At 39.0% G+C, this 21,426-nt stretch overlaps 1 protein-coding gene across 1 annotated transcript; it reads left to right on the forward strand.

Annotated features, from left to right (window-relative positions):
• The first annotated feature begins 462 nt into the window (after positions 1 to 462).
• LOC110460846 (protein FAM173B-like) lies at positions 463 to 11,014 on the forward strand. The gene is made up of 5 exons (XM_021514028.1): positions 463 to 620; positions 4,251 to 4,524; positions 5,086 to 5,223; positions 8,305 to 8,355; positions 10,451 to 11,014. Exons 2-5 carry the CDS (start codon positions 4,261 to 4,263, stop codon positions 10,616 to 10,618), a joined length of 621 nt encoding a protein of 206 aa, XP_021369703.1. The 5' UTR covers positions 463 to 620; positions 4,251 to 4,260; the 3' UTR covers positions 10,619 to 11,014.
• The last annotated feature ends 10,412 nt before the right edge of the window (positions 11,015 to 21,426 follow it).

Raw genomic sequence — 21,426 nt, forward strand, 5'->3', positions numbered from 1 at the left:
TAATATTGTAAATAACAAGTCCTGCAGTGTTGGTTAATTTCAAATTACAATAACTTGGCTAATTATGAACATATTTTGATATTTCTTTCAGTTTTGTATTTTTCGTTTCTAAAGATATGGGAATAAGTTACTTCAGTACAGTTTACTACACAGGTGAAAGCCCGGGCGGTGTTTGTATTGCAAATAACAAACGTCTGGCGCTACTCCAGCGGGTTGTTGCGATGTTACAAAGTTCAAATAACCATAACTCGGTCAAATTTAATGATTTTTTCACCATTTTTTGATCACTACATTCATACTGTTACAAACAATGCAAATAATACAATCATAATGGTGTATAAGTGGAGACAAACGCCCGGGCGGTCAATATATCACTACCGGGCTGTCCCGGGCTGTGCCGGGCTCTACCGGGCTGTACCGGGCTGTAATGAGAAGCACCGCTAATTTGATTAGAGTTATTTCCCCTGTCCAAGATGTCCGCGCCCATGGTAAATCCCACATTGCTTCAGCTTTTCAGCAAGGCGGCATTGTAGCTGGATTGCATAGTTGTCTGATGCGTATTATGAACAGTAGTTAATAATGCTGCATCTATACTTAAGTCCGGATATTTAGACTTCAAGGTGGGTTTTTTCATCAGCATGAGGTCTAATTTAGCCTTTAGACTACTAAAAAGGCTAAATTAGACCTCTAATAGTAATATTAAATATACCCGTCCTCCTCTGCCCCGGGCGGAACAATGTCTCGTAGTCAGAAGCTACGCTATTACTGTTACACAGCTAATCAGCCCTAGGAATGGTTTCATTATTCTTAATAGTAAAGGCTGTGTGTATGCGTAAAAGTCAAAGTCCTGTGTCCAATAAATGTCCAACAAACTGATTTTAAGTCATGATTAACATATAACGTTAGTCCTTTTACTTTATCAGGGGTCCGGTGGGCACAACGGCGTATATGGGTAATAATCCTGTATTTGGGTAACAGGTACCCATTTGAGTAACAATTTTATTACTGAAATGGGCAATATTAAAAGTGAAAGAAAAACACAAAGTTCCTTTACACAGTATTAACAAAAAAAGGGCATCATTCTTTCAACAAAAACAAATAAAAAATACTATAACGTACAATTGTGTACAAAAATATGTTTATTCAGTTGTCTAAATTTTTGTGAAAATGACACACAGAAAAAATCATGCATTTTGAACTGGATGGTCCCATTGATCACTACACACTGAAGTCAATGGAAAACAAAGTCAGTGATATGGTTTGTCCTTTTCACAAAAGTTAGACATCAGAATTGATAATTTTTTGTGGACAAATGTACTTCATAGACAAGACTAACATGAGAACTACAAACTATAAAGTACAATCAACATCATCGACAGGTCTGTGTGTAACAACAGTAGAGGATTCCCACCACCACCTTATAGAACAGTAGAGGATGCCCACCACCACCTTATAGAACAGGAGAGGGTTCCCACCACCCCCTTATAGAACAGTAGAGGATTCACACCACCACCTTATAGAACAGTAAAGGATTCCCTCCACCACCTTATAGAACAGTAGAGCATTCCCACCACCACCTTATAAAACAGTAGAGCATTCCCACCACCACCTTATAGAACATGAGAGGATTCCCACCACCACCTTAGAGAACAGTAGAGGATTCCCTCCACCTCCTTATAGAACAGTAGAGGATTCCCAACACCACCTTATAGAACAGTAGAGCATTCCCACCACCACCTTATAAAACAGCAGAGGGTTCCCACCACCACCTTATAGAACAGTAGAGTATTCCCACCACCACCTTATAGAACAGTAAAGGATTCCCTCCACCACCTTATAGAACAGTAGAGTATTCCCACCACCACCTTATAGAACATGAGAGGATTCCCACCACCACCTTATAAAACAGCAGAGGGTTCCCACCACCACCTTATAGAACATGAGAGGATTCCCACCACCACCTTAAAGAACAGTAGAGGATTCCCACCACCGCCTTATAGAACAGTAGAGGATTCACACCACCACCTTATAGAACAGTAAAGGATTCCCTCCACCACCTTATAGAACAGTAGAGCATTCCCACCACCACCTTATAAAACAGTAGAGCATTCCCACCACCACCTTATAAAACAGCAGAGGGTTCCCACCACCACCTTATAGAACATGAGAGGATTCCCACCACCACCTTAAAGAACAGTAGAGGATTCCCACCACCCCCTTATAGAACAGTAGAGGATTCCCAACACCACCTTATAGAACAGCAGAGGATTCCAACCACCACCTTATAGAACAGTAGTGGATTCCCACCACCACCTTATAGATCAGTAGAGGATTCCCACCACCACCTTAAAGAACAGTAGAGGATTCCCACCACCTCCTTATAGAACAGTAGAGGATTCGCACCACCACCTTATAGAACAGTAGTGGATTCCCACCACCACCTTATAGATCAGTAGAGGATTCCCACCACCACCTTATAAAACAGCAGAGGGTTCCCACCACCACCTTATAGAACATGAGAGGATTCCCACCACCACCTTAGAGAACAGTAGAGGATTCCCTCCACCACCTTATAGAACAGTAGAGGTTTCCCACCACCACCTTATAGAACAGAAGAGGATTCCCACCACCACCTTAAAGAACAGTAGAGGATTCCCACCACTACCTTATAGAACAGTAGAGGATTACCACCACCACCTTATAGAACAGTAAAGGATTCCCTCCACCACCTTATAGAACAGTAGAGGTTTCCCTCCACCGCCTTATAGAACAGTAGAGGATTCACACCACCACCTTATAGAACAGTAAAGGATTCCCTCCACCACCTTATAGAACAGTAGAGGCTTCCCACCACCACCTTATAGAACATGAGAGGATTCCCACCACCACCTTAAAGAACAGTAGAGGATTCCCACCACTACCTTATAGAACAGTAGAGGATTCGCACCACCACCTTATAGAACAGTAAAGGATTCCCTCCACCACCTTATAGAACAGTAGAGCATTCCCACCACCACCTTATAGAACAGAAGAGGATTCCCACCACCACCTTATAGAACAGTAGAGGATTCCCACCACCACCTTATAGAACAGACCAATACAGAGAATCCTTCTTTATACGTACTGTAACAGACTGGGACCATCTACCAGACACCATAATCAAATGCAGCAGTTTTGAGGACTTTAAAACAGCCCTTGAATCACGCGACTAAGAACTATTAGCGCTGTCTCTCACCTGCTGTAACACACCAGTTTTGGTTACTTCAGCGTATCCATACGCGAATCCATACAGATACAGATTGTGTTATTTGTTGGATTTAGTTGAAAGAAAAACGCCCTTTTTTCTCCAAGTGTTTAAAAGAACTTTGTGTGATTTTATTCCACTTTTTTCCCCATTTCAGTAATAAAATTGTTACTCAAATGCAGGATTATTACCCATATACGCTGTTGTGCCCAGCCTGTTTATCACCACTTCCACCATTGTTTATTTTGAAGAAAAACACCGAGCACACGATAGGCCTATTTTTACACTGACCTACTTGTATATCATGATAAAAAAACCTTTAAAGTTTGAGGGACGCGGTTCAGGTATATAACATATATAAAGTATAGTAGATTCCAGTGATGGATCCAGAGAGATTTTTGGGCTTCAAGTACAACCCCCACCCCCATCCACTCTGAGATTTTTCTTTAAAAATCATGTATTTTCACCATCTAATTTTCCTGAATTTTTCCCCACATGGACACACACCCCCCCCCCCATCTGCCCCCCTCCCCCTGGATAGGTCTCTGGATCCGATGTAAGATGATAAGATGTATTTGCCATATAATCGCATATCTGATATGACTTTTTTACCTTTTTAGATAATAAGGATTTCAGTAACTATGGAATCCTATATAAAATAGAAAAAGCCCACTAAGATATTCCTGTGGTTAGTTTACAATTTGGCAAGTTTCAGCAGAGTTGCCTTCATTTTCATTCAAGCTCAGCTGTGGCCGTGCACCTGTAACAGGGAGGTCGTTCCCTTTGTCTATATGCATATAAAAATCAAAATACCATGCCTATATTCTATCAAAACTTGGATATTTAATTCAAATGACAATAGTTTTTAGAACCAAAACTGATCAGTCAAGCCACAGACTTGTATATAGCATTTAATATAATTGCATGGTCAGTCAGAAGCTGTATACCCTCAAGCTCCCTTCCATTTACATGTATATCATACGTTGTTTTTTTTTTATTGTAATAGGTTTTTCATCATGGGAATTGAGTCTCTGCTTGAATCGACGGATGAAGATAAGCCAAGCCATGGACTGACCAGGAGGGGAAGTATCCTGCTTGGAGTATTCGGGGGATTGTTTGTTGGGATCTACACACTGACAGGTCCATTTCTGGCTCCAGCCCTACGCAAAATTTGCTTACCGTTCCTACCAGCATCATCTACACAGATGAAAAATGTGTTTAAAGCACTAGGCAGCCGTAAGGGAAGTTTACTGGACATTGGGAGTGGAGATGGACGAATTGTATGTAGTTTGTACTGAATCAAAATTTAAACTTATTTCAATCACCTGAAGAATACTCACTCATCAATTCATTATTGTCGCCCAAAGGCAGAGTGTTTTATGTTTGTTTGTAGTAGTCTGTGTACTGGGTTTATCATGAGTAACAAAGATAGCTCAGGTATCAGAGCAGCCGTAGGATGTTCACAGGTTCTGAGTTTAAATTCCTATCTGTCCTGTATAAGTTGTTAATTATTCCATCCTGTCAACTCATTATTTGAACATTACAGGTTGATATTATCACCGTCTAGTGGTGTACAAACATGCAGCATCTTATATGACCTACAGATTTTAATGAAATTTATAAAATATAATAAGAATTTTGCATTTTTGCAAGCCTCTAGTTCATACCATGATATTATTGTACCATCAAAATGTTTGTCAGGCGTATATAACTCCTGATGCTGAGACATTAGAAACAGCAATAATCAAAGGAACTAGAATGTATTAAGGAGAGGGAGAACCAACAAACAACCCAATGTGATGAAATTTTAGGATAAAATAAAATCTTTCTCTCTGTGACAGGTGATAGAGGCAGCCAAAAAGGGTTACAAAGCATCTGGAATTGAGCTAAATATGTGGCTGGTACTGTACTCTCGCTTGGCGGCTAGACGAGCAGGCATGGTTACTATGGCTACATTCAAGCGTCAGGATCTCTGGAAGGTATGTGAATGATGCCTTTTGGTAAACATCAAACTATCAAAGTTTACCTACCCATTGATGCCTATTGGTAAACATTAAACTATCAAAGTTTACCTACCCATTGATGCCTATTGGTAAACATTAAAATATCCCAGTTTACAACCCATTGATGCCTATTGGTAAACATTAAACTATCAAAGTTTACAACCCATTGATGCCTTTTGGTAAACATTAAACTATCAAAGTTTACAACCCATTGATGCCTTTTGGTAAACATTAAACTATCAAAGTTTACAACCCATTGATGCCTATTGGTAAACATTAAACTATCAAAGCCCTATTAATTATGGTACTTAAAAACTATGGCTACATTCAAGCGTCGTGATCTCTGGAAGGTATGTGAATGATGCCTTTTGGTAAACATCAAACTATCAAAGTTTACCTACCCATTGATGCCTTTTGGTAAACATTAAACTATCAAAGTTTACCTCCCCATTGATGCCTATTGGTTAACATTAAACTATCAAAGTTTACCTACCCATTGATGCCTATTGGTAAACATTAAACTATCAAAGCCCTATTAATTATGGTACTTAAAAACTATGGCTATATTCAAGCGTCATGATCCCTGGAAGGTATGTGAATGATGCCTTTTGGTAAACATCAAACTATCAAAGTTTACCTACCCATTGATGCCTATTGGTAAACATTAAACTATCAAAGTTTACCTCCCCATTGATGCCTATTGGTTAACATTAAACTATCAAAGTTTACCTACCCATTGATGCCTATTGGTAAACATTAAACTATCAAAGCCCTATTAATTATGGTACTTAAAAACTATGGCTATATTCAAGCGTCATGATCCCTGGAAGGTATGTGAATGATGCCTTTTGGTAAACATCAAACTATCAAAGTTTACCTACCCATTGATGCCTATTGGTAAACATTAAACTATCAAAGTTTACCTCCCCATTGATGCCTATTGGTTAACATTAAACTATCAAAGTTTACCTACCCATTGATGCCTATTGGTAAACATTAAACTATCAAAGCCCTATTAATTATGGTACTTAAAAACTATGGCTATATTCAAGCGTCATGATCCCTGGAAGGTATGTGAATGATGCCTTTTGGTAAACATCAAACTATCAAAGTTTACCTCCCCATTGATGCCTATTGGTTAACATTAAACTATCAAAGTTTACCTACCCATTGATGCCTATTGGTAAACATTAAACTATCAAAGCCCTATTAATTATGGTACTTAAAAACTATGGCTATATTCAAGCGTCATGATCCCTGGAAGGTATGTGAATGATGCCTTTTGGTAAACATCAAACTATCAAAGTTTACCTACCCATTGATGCCTATTGGTAAACATTAAACTATCAAAGTTTACCTCCCCATTGATGCCTATTGGTTAACATTAAACTATCAAAGTTTACCTACCCATTGATGCCTATTGGTAAACATTAAACTATCAAAGCCCTATTAATTATGGTACTTAAAAACTATGGCTATATTCAAGCGTCATGATCCCTGGAAGGTATGTGAATGATGCCTTTTGGTAAACATTAAACTATCAAAGTTTACAACCCATTGATGCCTTTTGGTAAACATTAAACTATCAAAGTTTACAACCCATTGATGCCTTTTGGTAAACATTAAACTATCAAAGTTTACAACCCATTGATGCCTTTTGGTAAACATTAAACTATCAAAGTTTACAACCCATTGATGCCTTTTGGTAAACATTAAACTATCAAAGTTTACAACCCATTGATGCCTTTTGGTAAACATTAAACTATCAAAGTTTACAACCCATTGATGCCTTTTGGTAAACATTAAACTATCAAAGTTTACAACCCATTGATGCCTTTTGGTAAACATTAAACTATCAAAGTTTACAACCCATTGATGCCTTTTGGTAAACATTAAACTATCAAAGTTTACAACCCATTGATGCCTATTGGTAAACATTAAACTATCAAAGTTTACAACCCATTGATGCCTATTGGTAAACATTAAACTATCAAAGTTTACAACCCATTGATGCCTATTGGTAAACATTAAACTATCAAAGTTTACAACCCATTGATGCCTATTGGTAAACATTAAACTATCAAAGTTTACAACCCATTGATGCCTATTGGTAAACATTAAACTATCAAAGTTTACAACCCATTGATGCCTATTGGTAAACATTAAACTATCAAAGTTTACAACCCATTGATGCCTATTGGTAAACATTAAACTATCAAAGTTTACAACCCATTGATGCCTATTGGTAAACATTAAACTATCAAAGTTTACAACCCATTGATGCCTTTTGGTAAACATTAAACTATCAAAGTTTACAACCCATTGATGCCTATTGGTAAACATTAAACTATCAAAGCCCTATTAATTATGGTACTTAAAAACTATGGCTACATTCAAGCGTCGTGATCTCTGGAAGGTATGTGAATGATGCCTTTTGGTAAACATCAAACTATCAAAGTTTACCTACCCATTGATGCCTTTTGGTAAACATTAAACTATCAAAGTTTACCTCCCCATTGATGCCTATTGGTTAACATTAAACTATCAAAGTTTACCTACCCATTGATGCCTATTGGTAAACATTAAACTATCAAAGCCCTATTAATTATGGTACTTAAAAACTATGGCTATATTCAAGCGTCATGATCCCTGGAAGGTATGTGAATGATGCCTTTTGGTAAACATCAAACTATCAAAGTTTACCTACCCACTGATGCCTATTGGTAAACATTAAACTATCAAAGTTTACCTCCCCATTGATGCCTATTGGTTAACATTAAACTATCAAAGTTTACCTACCCATTGATGCCTATTGGTAAACATTAATCTAACAAAGCCCTATTAATTATGGTATTTAAAAACTTTAAAAAAATCCTGTCAACAAATTTACAATTAAGCAGCTCTGATTATACACTGGGTTTTGTGATGAATTGTGTTCTGCACATGGTAATATAGGGGGCTCTTCACTACTATAAAATTTTGACAAGTTCCTGCGTAAAACAATGTTCTTCTTTACACTACAGGCTAATAAACATATTCATTACATTCATTTTTCAGACTGATGTCAGTTCTTTTGACAATGTAGTGATATTTGGTGTTAGACAAATGGTAAGTTTATATATTTTAGATATTGTAATGTTGTTTTAACTGAATATATGGTAAGCATATTAGGTAATTCATATTTACTACGGTACCTGTAATTACGGTGTCAATCTATCTGTCGTTCCAGGTGCCCTATGGTACCTGTAATCACGGTGTCGATCTATCTGTCGTTCCAGGGGCCCTATGGTACCTGTAATCAAGGTGTCAATCTATCTGTCGTTCCAGGGGCCCTACGGTACCTGTAATCCCGGTGTCCATCTATCTGTCCTTCCAGGTGCCCTACGGTACCTGTTATCACGGGGGTCCATCTATCTGTCGTTCCAGGGGCTCTACGGTACCTGTAATTATGGTGTCCATCTATCTGTCGGTCCAGGTGCCCTACGGTACCTTTAATCACGGTGCCCATCTATCTGTCGTTCCACGTGCCCTACGGTATCTGTAATCACGGCGTCCATCTATCTGTCGTTCCACGTGCCCTACGGTATCTGTAATCACGGCGTCCATCTATCTGTCGTTCAAGGTGCCCTACGGTACCTGTAATCTCGGTGTCCATCTATCTGTCGGTCCAGGTGCCCTACGGTACCTGTAACCACGGTGTCCATCTATCTGGCGTTCCAGGTGCCCTATGGAACCTGTAATCACGGTGTCCATCTATCTGTCGTTCCAGGTGCCCTACGGTACCTGTAATCACGATGTCCATCTATCTGTCGTTCCAGGTGCTCTACGGTACCTGTAATCATGGTGTCCATCTATCTGTCGTTCCAGGTGCCCTATGGTACCTGTAATCACAGTGTCCATCTATCTGTCGTTCCAGGTGCCCTAAGGTACCTGTAATCACGGTGTCCATCTATCTGTCGTTCCAGGTTCCCTACGATACCTGTTATCACGTTTGTCCATCTATCTGTCGTTCCAGGTGCCCTACAGTACCTGTTATCACGTGTGTCCATCTATCTGTCGTTCCAGGTGCCCTATGGTACCCGTAATCACGGTGTCCATCTATCTGTCGTTCCAGGTTCCCTACGATACCTGTTATCACGTTTGTCCATCTATCTGTCGTTCCAGGTGCCCTATGGTACCTGTAATAACGGTGTCCATCTATCTGTCGTTCCAGGTGCTCTACGGTACCTGTAATTATGGTGTCCATCTATCTGTCGTTCCAGGTGCCCTACAGTACCTGTTATCACGTGTGTCCATCTATCTGTCGTTCCAGGTGCCCTATGGTACCCGTAATCACGGTGTCCATCTATCTGTCGTTCCAGGGGCCCTACGGTACCTGTAATCACGATGTCCATCTATCTGTAGTTCCAGGTGCTCTACGGTACCTGTAATCATGGTGTCCATCTATCTGTCGTTCCAGGTGCCCTACAGTACCTGTTATCACGTGTGTCCATCTATCTGTCGTTCCAGGTGCCCTATGGTACCTGTAATCACGGTGTCCATCTATCTGTCGTTCCAGGTGCCTTTTCATTTCTGTAGAATATTTGCATTTCAGAATCCAAAAGACTAATATTTTTTTAATTTGATGAGGAAGAACAATGTGATATGCAGACGAGCAATAGGGATTTAAAATGTTGTTAAGGTCAAGGTCACAATCACAGTTCCTAAATATAGATCACAAGTGCTTAAGGTTTTTACCTCAAAATCCAAAAAAAATCATCTTTGGAAATTCAAACTGTTGTATATATGTAGACATGCAAAACAGGTTTGAAATTTTTTCAAGGTCAAGGTCACTGTTACTAACAATAGAATGAGGGTTATGGTCAGACACAAGGCGGGGCTTTGATGACCTGTCAGTTTTCTCGTCTGATAAGTGACCAAAGGATGATTGGTCCATCTAAGTCAAGCTTGTTCATATGATTTAGACTGCTTTATATATATATAGTTCAATTTGAAAGTTTCTGAAATGCAACTCATTTGAGCTATACTTGTTTAGAATATCTGTATCAAGTTTCATCAAGAAATGTCTATTAATAAAGGCCTTAGAACAATAAAAAGGGAAAGTTTTAACAAATTGACTGGCAGAGTGACAGATACCCAGGGTTACATAATACGATAATACAACCTGTCATTAATAGGAGTATAAATGTCACTATTGTTACAGATGGAGCCACTGGAGCTGAAGCTGGAGAAGGAGTTGGGAGAGGACAGCATGGTTGTAGCCTGTCGTTTCCGCTTCCCAAACTGGGAGCCAGTGATGACCCTCGGTGAAGGAGTGGACACTGTTTGGCTGTATAGAATAAACAAAATGTCAATAACTCAACCAAGATAACATTAAAATGTTAGGTAATCTTAGGATTAATTTTTAAAGTGTGTGACAGTCAGGAAATACTTGAATTCAAATCAACAATCTCTTATAATTGACAGGTTGGTGCTGCTAGCTAAAAGTCTTGTTTACACAGGTTTCCTGGTTGTGTAGGGTCTGGATTAGCTCACTGATGTCCAGATCATGGACGTACAGTACATCCTCGATATACAAGGGTTTCGCTCACTTATGCTCTCTGCACCACTGGAATATGTCATTGCCTTCAGTGTACACCAACTTGTGGATGAGATAAGAAGGCTAGTTCTATCCTTTGATGTTCATCAAAAGAATCTCGCGGTCACCTAACAGTAAAAATTGACAGGCTTTGAAGTCGTGTGTCACTCCTTTGTAATCTTCAAAGGACAGGTATCAGCCTAGCGATTGGTCAGGTGTTTTTTTTACCTAAGACCAATCAAACAGCTGTCATCGTGCCTTCACTTTTGCTATGACATATTACAGGGGTTACACTCACTTTCGCTCTGTGCACTCCTGGAGTGTCGAGGATGATGGATGTACTGATCAGCAGTCCTCTGTCCAGCTAGTATTTAGTTAGCCAGGCCTATGGCTTGTCAACATCAACAGTGATAAAGTATTAATGATTTGTAGTTATATGAATACATTGTGTTGTGTGATACATGGATATGTTGAGTGCATATGTCCGGGTATGTTATATTGAGTCGTTTTCAATGTAGTAAATGTACTACCTTGATCCCCAAATGAAGCGGAGACGAAGCGTAGACTTGCTATCTTTGCTGCATTTCTTCTTGTTTTCCTTCTTCTGAGAAATGGATTCTGGACAATTCGTCAGAATATATTGATACGAGTGTGTGGATGTGTGAAATGCATTTTATTGTCTGATTGGTCATCAAACATGAACACTATGACCTCCTATTGATTACACATTTATGGGTGTACACCAAGGTGATGTCAATGGTCCCCCTTCTAGGTCTGGTTTTGCTGAAATTTAGTATGCCAGTGTATTTTGACATTGCAAACTCTTTGTAATACATCATTTGTGATAACAGGGGCAGTTTTGGGGGACTGCTGTAACAGGCTGAATGCTGTAACAGGCTGAATTACAGTCAGAACTTGTGTCTTTTATAATATATAAAAGATATTTTGATACGAAACAATGTGTGTTTTGTCAAATAAATTATTTGAAAATCCAAATTTTGAATGGTTGTATTATAAGTTCAAGCCAAGATTTTTAGCTCACCTGGTCCAAAGGACCAAGGTGAGCTTATGCCATACCGTGGCGTCCGTCGTCCGTCCGTTCGTCCGTCATCCGTCGTCCATCCGTCAACAATTTCTTTAAACGACTTCTTCTTCTTAACCACTGATTGGAGTTTAACTAAATTTCACTAGAAGCATCCCTAGGTGGTTGGGATTCAAAATTGTACAAATGGTGGGGCTGCCCCCCCAGGGGGCTGTGAGGCGGGGCAAGAAGGGGGCAATTTGGCTAAACTGCTTTAAGCGACTTCTTCTCTGGAACTAAGTGATGGATATCAACCATATTAGACTGGAAGCATCCCTAGGTGGTTTGGATTCAAAATTGTACAAATGGTGGGGCTGACCCCCCAGGGGGCTGTGAGGCGGGGCAAGAAGGGGGCAATTTGGCTAAACTGCTTTAAGCGACTTCTTCTCTGGAACTAAGCGATGGATATCAACCATATAAGACTGGAAGCATCCCTAGGTTGTGGAGATTAAAAATTGTACAAATGGTTGGGCTGACCCCCCAGGGGGCTGAGGGGCAGGGCCAAAAGGGGAAATTTGGCTATATTTCTACGAACGACTTCTTCTGTAGAACTATGCACTGGATATCGACCATATTTAATCAAAAGCATTCATTGGATGCAGGGATTCAAAATTGTACAAATGGTGGGGCTGACCCCCCAGGGGACTGAGGGGTGGGGCCAAAAAGGGTAATTTTTCTATATTGCTTCAAGCAACTTCTTCTCTGGAACTAAATGATGGATATCAACCATATTAGACTGGAAGCATCCCTAGGTGTTGGGGATTCAAAATTGTACAAATGGTGGGGCTGACCCCCCCAGAGGACTGAGGGGCGGGGCCGAAAAGGGGTAATTTGGCTGTATTTCTACAAACAACTTCTGTAGAACTGGGCTTGATATCAATCATATTTAATCAAAAGCATATATGGGATGCAGGGATTCAAAATTGTACAAATGGTGGGGCTGAGGGGCGGACCAAAAAGGGTTATTTGGCTGTATTGCTTTAAGCGACTTCTTCTCTGGAACTAAGTGATGGATATCAACCATATTAGACTGGAAGCATTCCTAGGTGGTGGGGATTCAAAATTGTACAAATGGTGGGGCTGACCCCCAGAGGGCTGAGGTCGGGGCCAAAAGGGGGCAATTTGGCTAGATTTCTATAAACGACTTCTTCTGTAGAACTATGCACTGGATATCGATCATATTTGGTCAGAAGCATTCATAGGAGGCAGGGATTCAAAATTGTACAAATGGTGGGGCTGACCCCCCAGGCTAAGGGGTGGGGCCAAAAAAAGTTTATTGCCTGGAAATGGTTGAGATCTCCACCATATAACTACATATACAATTGCTGAGTATAAAGATCAGAATGCACATTTGCTTCCGGGATGGCTCTAGGGTCTGGCCCCACCCTTGGAAACATAGTCCTTGGGCCATAACTTAAAAACGGATGAGATCCCCACCCCAAAACTATATATACAAATGCTGGGCATAAAGAGATGAATGCAGTTATGATATTAGAATAGACCCTGGGGTCTGACCGAACCCCTAGGGATTAGTTTCTTAGTCACAGCTTGGAAACAGTTGAGATCCCCGACCTATAACCATATATAGACAATTGCTGAGTATAAAGAGATGAATGCACATATGCTTCCAGGATGGCCTTGGGGACTGCCCAACCCTTGGAGGCTTAACCCCTGGGTCATAACTTAGAAATGGTTAAGATCCCCACCCCAAAACTATATATACAATTGTTTTGGGCATAAGGAGACAAATGCAGTCATGAAATTAGAATTGACCCCAGGGTTTGCCCCACCCTTGCAGACTTAACCCCCGGGTCATAACTTTGAAACGGTTGAGATCCCCACCCCAAAACTATATATACAAATTCTGGGCAAAAAGAGACAAATACAGTCATGATATTAGAATTGATCCTTGGGTCTGGCCACAACCATAGGGACCTAGTTTCTGAGTCACAGATTGGAACCAGTTGAGATCCCCACCCCATAACCATACATAAAATTGCTGGGCATGAAAAATCGAATACAGATATATATGCTACAAGGATTGGCCTTGGGTTCTGGCATATTCCCATGGATCTCATTTGGAGAATATTCTGCCATGATTGCTTAGATATCCAGGTGAGCGATACAGGCCCTATGTGCCTCTTGTTAGTTATTGCATGACCAGCAAGTTTATTTCCTGTTGCAGTAGACTTGGTTAACAGTTACTTCTTGGCCGAGAGGCCAGGTGTTGTATCACCAACAAATCGTGTTCACATTGGTTTATGACACGTAGCAGGATGCTTGCCCACTAACCATAGCAGATATATATATATATATGAAAGAAATATACTCAATGTATTTTTTTAATAGAAAACTCTTGGCCATGTGGGTTTGATCCGTGAACTTCTTAGATTATAAAACAGGGCTTGCTGAGAACGAAGTTGACTTTACTTTAGGATCCCTGTCCTGCTGCAGAAAACACACTACAAAATTACAATACACTGTAAGTTTAATTACATTTAAAAGGATAAATATTGCTTTTCTTAGCTCTCCAAACCCGAAATAGATCAATTTGTTTTCTCAAAATGACGTCTTCTCAATAACCGATAGGTCTAGAGTGATGAAATTTGGCCAATAGCTTGCTGGGATGAATGGCTACCAAATTTGTTCGAATACATGACCTTGACCTCATTTAGAGATCATTTCGGTCAAATCTGTTGAAATATTTTCAAACAATTTCTTTTGAATAACCAAAAAGGTCTGTTTGATGAGTTTTGACCAGTAGCCTGCAGAGATGAAAGGCTACCAAGTTGGTGTAATTGGAGTACCTTGACCCACTTTCAAGGTCACTGGGGTCAAATGTTTGAACAATAAACATCTTTAGAATAACCAAAAGACCCAGGGTGATGATATATGGACAGTAACATGCTGGGATGAATGTCTACCAATGTTCAGATGAATGACCTTGACCCACTCTCAAGGTCACAAATGTGTCATGTGTAAAAAAAATCTTCAAAACAAATTAATAACCAAAATGCCGTGGGTGTTGATGTTTGGCCTGTATCTTGTTTAGCCATTTTTTATATGTATTTAACCTTGGTCGGAGTTTAAGGCCATTGGGACAATCAATTAAAAAACCCAATAACTTTTAAGTAACCAATACCCAAAAGACTTAAGATGATGATATTCGGCTAGTTGCATGATGGAATGAATGGCTACTAAATTTGTTCCAATTAATGACCTTGACCCACTCTCAAGGTCACAAAGGTGTAATGTGTAAAATAAGGTATTTAAAACAAATTAATAACCAAAATGCTGTGGGTGGTGATCTTTGGCCTGTATCTTGTTTAGCCAGACCTTGGTCGCGTTTATGGCTACTGGTATGAGATTAATACCAGGTGAGCGATTCAGGCCCATTGGACCTCATGTTCATACATACTGTAATCTTTCTTTTTTCATTTTGGTTGTTTTTGTTTTCGGTAAAACTAGATCAACTGGTTCCGGATACTACCGTGGACCAGGAAGATCAGTTGTTCAGAGCGCTGACCATGGATTAAGCAGAAGAGGTCCAGGGTTAAATCCTGTTCTGGCCTCATTGCATTTAAAACTTAGAACACTTGTTTCAATATCAACCAGATTTGCTATGAAGCATCTTCGGGACCATGCAGAGAGCCGGGACCTAAAAAGAGAAAATGTTAGTATTTTTAATGTGAACATTATTTCCACGACTGCTTAAATATCCAGACGAGTGCTTGTTTATAGTATGACGACCTCGACATTGGACCCGAAAATTACATTATAAACCTAAGAATACACTCTTCGAAAGAAAGCATGCAACGTGTGAATTTCAAGTTTGATTGGCCACCAGCACGTGAGTTATTGCACGGGAACCTACTTTCTATTTGTAGTGCTAATTTCAACTCGACTTTTAAACCTACTTTCTATTTGTAGGGCTAATTTCAACTCGACTTTTAAACCTACTTTCTATTTGTAGTGCTAATTTCAACTCGACTTTTAAACCTACTTTCTATTTGTAGTGCTAATTTCAACTCGACTTTTAAACCTACTTTCTATTTGTAGTGCTAATTTCAACTCGACTTTTAAACCTACTTTCTATTTGTAGTGCTAATTTCAACTCGACTTTTAAACCTACTTTCTATTTGTAGTGCTAATTTCAACTCGACTTTTAAACCTACTTTCTATTTGTAGTGCTAATTTCAACTCGACTTTTAAACCTACTTTCTATTTGTAGTGCTAATTTCAACTCGACTTTTAAACCTACTTTCTATTTGTAGTGCTAATTTCAACTCGACTTTTAAACCTACTTTCTATTTGTAGTGCTAATTTCAACTCGACTTTTAAACCTACTTTCTATTTGTAGTGCTAATTTCAACTCGACTTTTAAACCTACTTTCTATTTGTAGTGCTAATTTCAACTCGACTTTTAAACCTACTTTCTATTTGTAGTGCTAATTTCAACTCCACTTTTAACCCTACTTTGGTAGTAGGTATACTAAACCTTTCAGTAGAATTTAACTTAGTGGTTTTAGGCATGGCTGAGTAGGTGACGTAGCGGATAACGCACTCGCCTTTCACCAAGCGGCGGCCGGGGTTCGATTCCCCGATCTGACGTGAAATGCCCGACCACGTTACTCGAGCTTCCTCCCTCATGAAGACACTCTGCGCGCTTCTATCTGGTACAACAATAGTTAATTTAATTCAGAAAACTTATTTCATAATTGTTATAAAATCGATAGTTTATATAACATAATGTTGAAGTTAAAACCAGAGTAATTATGTTTTGGTATAAATTGATAACTAGCATTAGTCTGTCAAGCACTATGTATAACTTAATATTTAACTTACAAACAAATGTAATCATGGAGTTCAAATGGTTAAAGAATGTTCAAGATATATGTATAGAAACAGGTTTAAATTTTATCTGGGCATATCAGAAAACAGGTACGTTTAATAGAGATTATTTGAAACTTGTGAAACAAAGATTACGAGATCAGTTTATCCAAAAATGGTTAAACGATATCGAGAGCTCTTCAAGATAATCTACCTATTCCAATTTTAAAACAAATTTTGAACTTAAAAATTACTTTGTGAAACTAAAGCCAAAGAAAGACAAATTATTGTTAAGTTTAGAACTTCAAATATGCACTTACCTATAGAAACTGGAAGATGGATTGGAATACCCAAAGAAAACAGAACTTGTAATCTTTGTTTTAATGAAATTGGTAATGAATATCATTATCTATTTAAGTGCGAACACGTATCTGTTAAACAAATAAGACAACTATTTATTCCAAATTACTACTATACTTACCCTAGCCTTATTAAAATGCGTGGACTATTTACTATATGCAATGTAAAAGTTTTAAAAAATGTTAGCAAATTTCTAGAAAAACTTGAAAAGCTATTGAATGTACGTAATTAGTTTGTAGCCTTTATGCCTTTGTTATCCGCCATGTATATATGAATATGATATACATTGACCTCTTGTTACATACTTTGTATGTCTGAGAGAAATAAAAATCTGAAATCTAGTTTGTAAGAGACTCACATAAAAGTATATAACAGGAGACCTAACAGGCCCGTTTGCCTCTCTTGTTTGAACACTAAAATAGCTATCTTACCGATAAAAATAGAATAGCCAGTCACATTTCACATTCCAACAAATGTATAAAAAAAAATATCCAAGGACACATATATAATATACAGCCCTGAAATATGTCGGGACAAGAAGGTAGCCACGTGCTTAGTCATTTGACTGGTTTCGGATAGTTACACTGTACCTATCCGTTGAAGAGGAGCGACGACCAGTCATTTTCCCCTGAATGATGCCGCACAATTCTTTTAATGTACATGATTGGTCAAGCTAGTAACGAGAAATGTACATGATATTGTCAAGCTAGTAACGAGAAATGCACATGATTGGACAAGCTAGTAACGAGAAATGTACATGATTGGTCAAGCTCGTAACGAGAAATGTACATGATATGGTCAAGCTAGTAAAGAGAAATGTACATGATATGGTCAAGCTAGGAACGAGAAATGGACATGATATGGTCAAGCTAGTAACGAGAACTGTACACGATATGGTCAAGCTAGTAACGAGAAATGCGCATGATTGGTCAAGCTAGTAACGAGAAATTTACATGATATGGTCAAGCTAGTAACGAGAACTGTACACGATATGGTCAAGCTAGTAACGAGAAATGTTCATGATATGGTCAAGCTAGTAACGAGAAATGCGCATGATTGGTCAAGCTAGTAACGAGAAATGGACATGATATGGTCAAGCTAGTAACGAGAAATCTACACGATATGGTCAAGCTAGTAACGAGAAATGCACATGATCGGTCAAGCTAGTAACGAGAAATGTACATGAGGTGGTCAAGCTAGTAATGAGAAATGTACATGATATGGTCAAGATAGTAACGAGAAATGTACATGATTGGTCAAGCTACTAACGAGAAATGTACATGATATGGTCAAGCTAGTAACGAGAAGTGCACATGATTGGTCAAGCTAGTAACGAGAAATGGACATGATATGGTCAAGCTAGTAACGAGAACTGTACACGATATGGTCAAGCTAGTAACGAGAAATGCACATGATCGGTCAAGCTAGTAACGAGAAATGTACATGATTGGTCAAGCTACTAACGAGAAATGTACATGATATGGTCAAGCTAGGAACGAGAAATGGACATGATATGGTCAAGCTAGTAACGAGAACTGTACACGATATGGTCAAGCTAGTAACGAGAAATGTGCATGATTGGTCAAGCTAGTAACGAGAAATGGACATGATATGGTCAAGCTAGTAACGAGAAGTGCACATGATTGGTCAAGCTAGTAACGAGAAATTTACATGATATGGTCAAGCTAGTAACGAGAACTGTACACGATATGGTCAAGCTAGTAACGAGAAATGTACATTATATGGTCAAGCTAGTAACGAGAAATGTACACGATATGGTCAAGCTAGTAACGAGAAATGCGCATGATTGGTCAAGCTAGTAACGAGAAATTTACATGATATGGTCAAGCTAGTAACGAGAAATGTACATGATATGGTCAAGCTAGTAACGAGAAATGCACATGATTGGTCAAGCTAGTAACGAGAAATGTACATGATTGGTCAAACTAGTAACGAGAAATGTGCAGCGAACAGAGCCTTCAACTTTGTGAGGTAAAGTTTATCTCTGCATTGTCTGGTACCCCGTGTTTTAAAGATAAACAAAAATAAAATTTGCGCTCATCTCTAATTAAGCTTATCACCTTTAGGACGACTGTAGAACGTTGAGACCCTGGTATTTATCCTAGGGGTGTAGAGAGAATAGCTAGGTGTACCAAGAGAAAAATCCTGGAATTTCGAAGATGCTCCAACTTCTGATATTGTAGAGAGACAAACTGCTTGCGAATGCACATGAGATAAAAGTGCATCTGAAACAATATATATCGTTGAAATACGTGGACAGGAAACAAATGTCCCTAGCGCTCTGTATTGTCCCTAGCGCCCTGTATTGTCCCCGGCGCCCTGTATTGTCCCTAGCGCCCTGTATTGTCCCTAGCGCCCTGTATTGTCCCTAGCGCTCTGTATTGTCCCTAGCGCTCTGTATGGATGCTTTCATGCAGGCAATCATCAAAATTATGTTCCAGCAACAGGCTTGGGAATAACAAGAAAACGGGTAAATAAAAATGTACCATAAAATTATGTTAATGATATATCACATAATATTGGCGCCAAAACCTTACATTTATTATTCTGTTTTCATTCCTGCATACAAAGTGTTGCAATAAAATGTTTAGATGAACAACACTTGGATTTGATGAGAGAAAAAAAAATCATCCGAGTTTGAATAAAAGCTGGGCGTAGCTCCCCTGTAATCATCAAAGGACATGTATCGGCCTAGCAGCTAGTCATGTACATTTACCCACATCCTGACACGTAACAACATTGATATGAAATGTAATGTGAATTTAACTATAATAAAGTGTACTTTTATTTTTTCCCTCTGAAATAGTACAGCCATCTATAGATTTTCTATACTCACCAGAGATAGTGTACAAGTTCTCTTTGTATTTAAACAATAACTGGTTGTCTGGATGTAATTATTGTTGATATAATTACAAGTGGCCTCTGGCAAATCCCATAAAACCACAATAATTACATCAAGACAACCAGGTATCTTTTTATATCTACATATTTTTCTTTTTCAAGACATATTCCTACACAAAACATTTGCCCTGCCTCAAAATACATTTCAGGCGGCCATTTTGTTTGTTTACATATTCCTACACCTGAAACAGGCAGTTGTAATTATAGTCGAGCAGTTGTAATTATAGCCTATATAATTACACTTGCCCTCTAACACTGTTGCAATGGGACGGGGCGGGGGCAAATGTAAATATATGTATATGTTCAGTTGAAATTTTAAGTAATATTTTTTTTGTGTGTATCGTTTGAATGATTCTTTTCTCTCCTTTCAATTATCATATAACAAAGGAACCCATTTCACTATAAACAATTATTGAAATATGTACTTCAGTCTTTCAAACTTTGGTAAACACTAGTGCACCGGAGTTAACATCGTAGTGCACTGGAGTTAACCCTGAAGTGAACTGGAGTTAACACTGAAGTGAACTGGAATGCACTTCAATGTTTTGTAAAGTGCACTTCCTTGTTCACTACGTGTGTACTACGAAGTGCACTAGATACCAAATTAAGTTAACCATTATGTCGCATTCGTCGTTTGCCAAGTTAATAGGGAAGCCATGAATGACGTTGAGCACGGGTGATGAATAGGAAATGAGAGTTCTAAGCCACTTTATCCCTCCCTCTATATTTATAGTAAATCCCTCCCTAACGTGATGGATCAGCGAGGGACCAGTGAGGGATGAGGGACTGACCCCTTGACCTTGTGAGGGACTAACCCAATGACCTTTCATAGGAATTCACTCTCAAAAAAGATTGAATATCCCATAGGGAACATTGAGGGATTACTTTACGTCAAGTCTATTTTTAGAGCAACTGGTTATGGCATGTAGACACATATATTCGCTCAGTATAAATAACTGCGAGAAGCTTATTATTGTTCCATTCTGCAACCATGAGTTGGAGAGAACACTTGAACCGTATCTACTTTGACCTGAGTAGTCCCATTAGTTATGCAGGACCAGAAAATATCTACAAATGTTTAAGAAAAGAAGGGAAGTGCAAGGTCGGCCTTCATGCTATTCGTCACTTCCTTCAGGATATTGACGCCTATAGTTTACAACGCCCGCTTCGTTACAAGTTTCGGACTAGGAAAGTTATATCTCAGGGTCTGGATGCTTTATGGGATGTTGATCTTGCTGATGTATCCAACCTAGGAAAAGAAAACGATGGTATGCGTTATCCATTCGTCGCCATTGATGTGTTTTCACGCCACCTATGGATAGTTCCTCTTAAAAACAAGCTTCACAACACAATCATCGATGGATTCAAAAAGATTTTTAACCAGGGCAGAAAACCTAGAGAAGTGAGA

The sequence above is a fragment of the Mizuhopecten yessoensis genome, unplaced genomic scaffold (assembly GCF_002113885.1).
Source record: "Mizuhopecten yessoensis strain PY_sf001 unplaced genomic scaffold, ASM211388v2 scaffold10487, whole genome shotgun sequence".
Lineage (NCBI taxonomy): Eukaryota > Metazoa > Mollusca > Bivalvia > Pectinida > Pectinidae > Mizuhopecten > Mizuhopecten yessoensis.

Coding starts and splice junctions, on each gene's coding strand:
- LOC110460846 (XM_021514028.1), top strand. CDS start 4,261: ATGGGAATTGAGTCTCTGCTTGAATCGACGGATGAAGATAAGCCAAGC. Junction 5,224..8,304: donor AGCGTCAGGATCTCTGGAAG/GTATGTGAATGA, acceptor TTCATTTTTCAG/ACTGATGTCAGTTCTTTTGA. Junction 8,356..10,450: donor TATTTGGTGTTAGACAAATG/GTAAGTTTATAT, acceptor CTATTGTTACAG/ATGGAGCCACTGGAGCTGAA.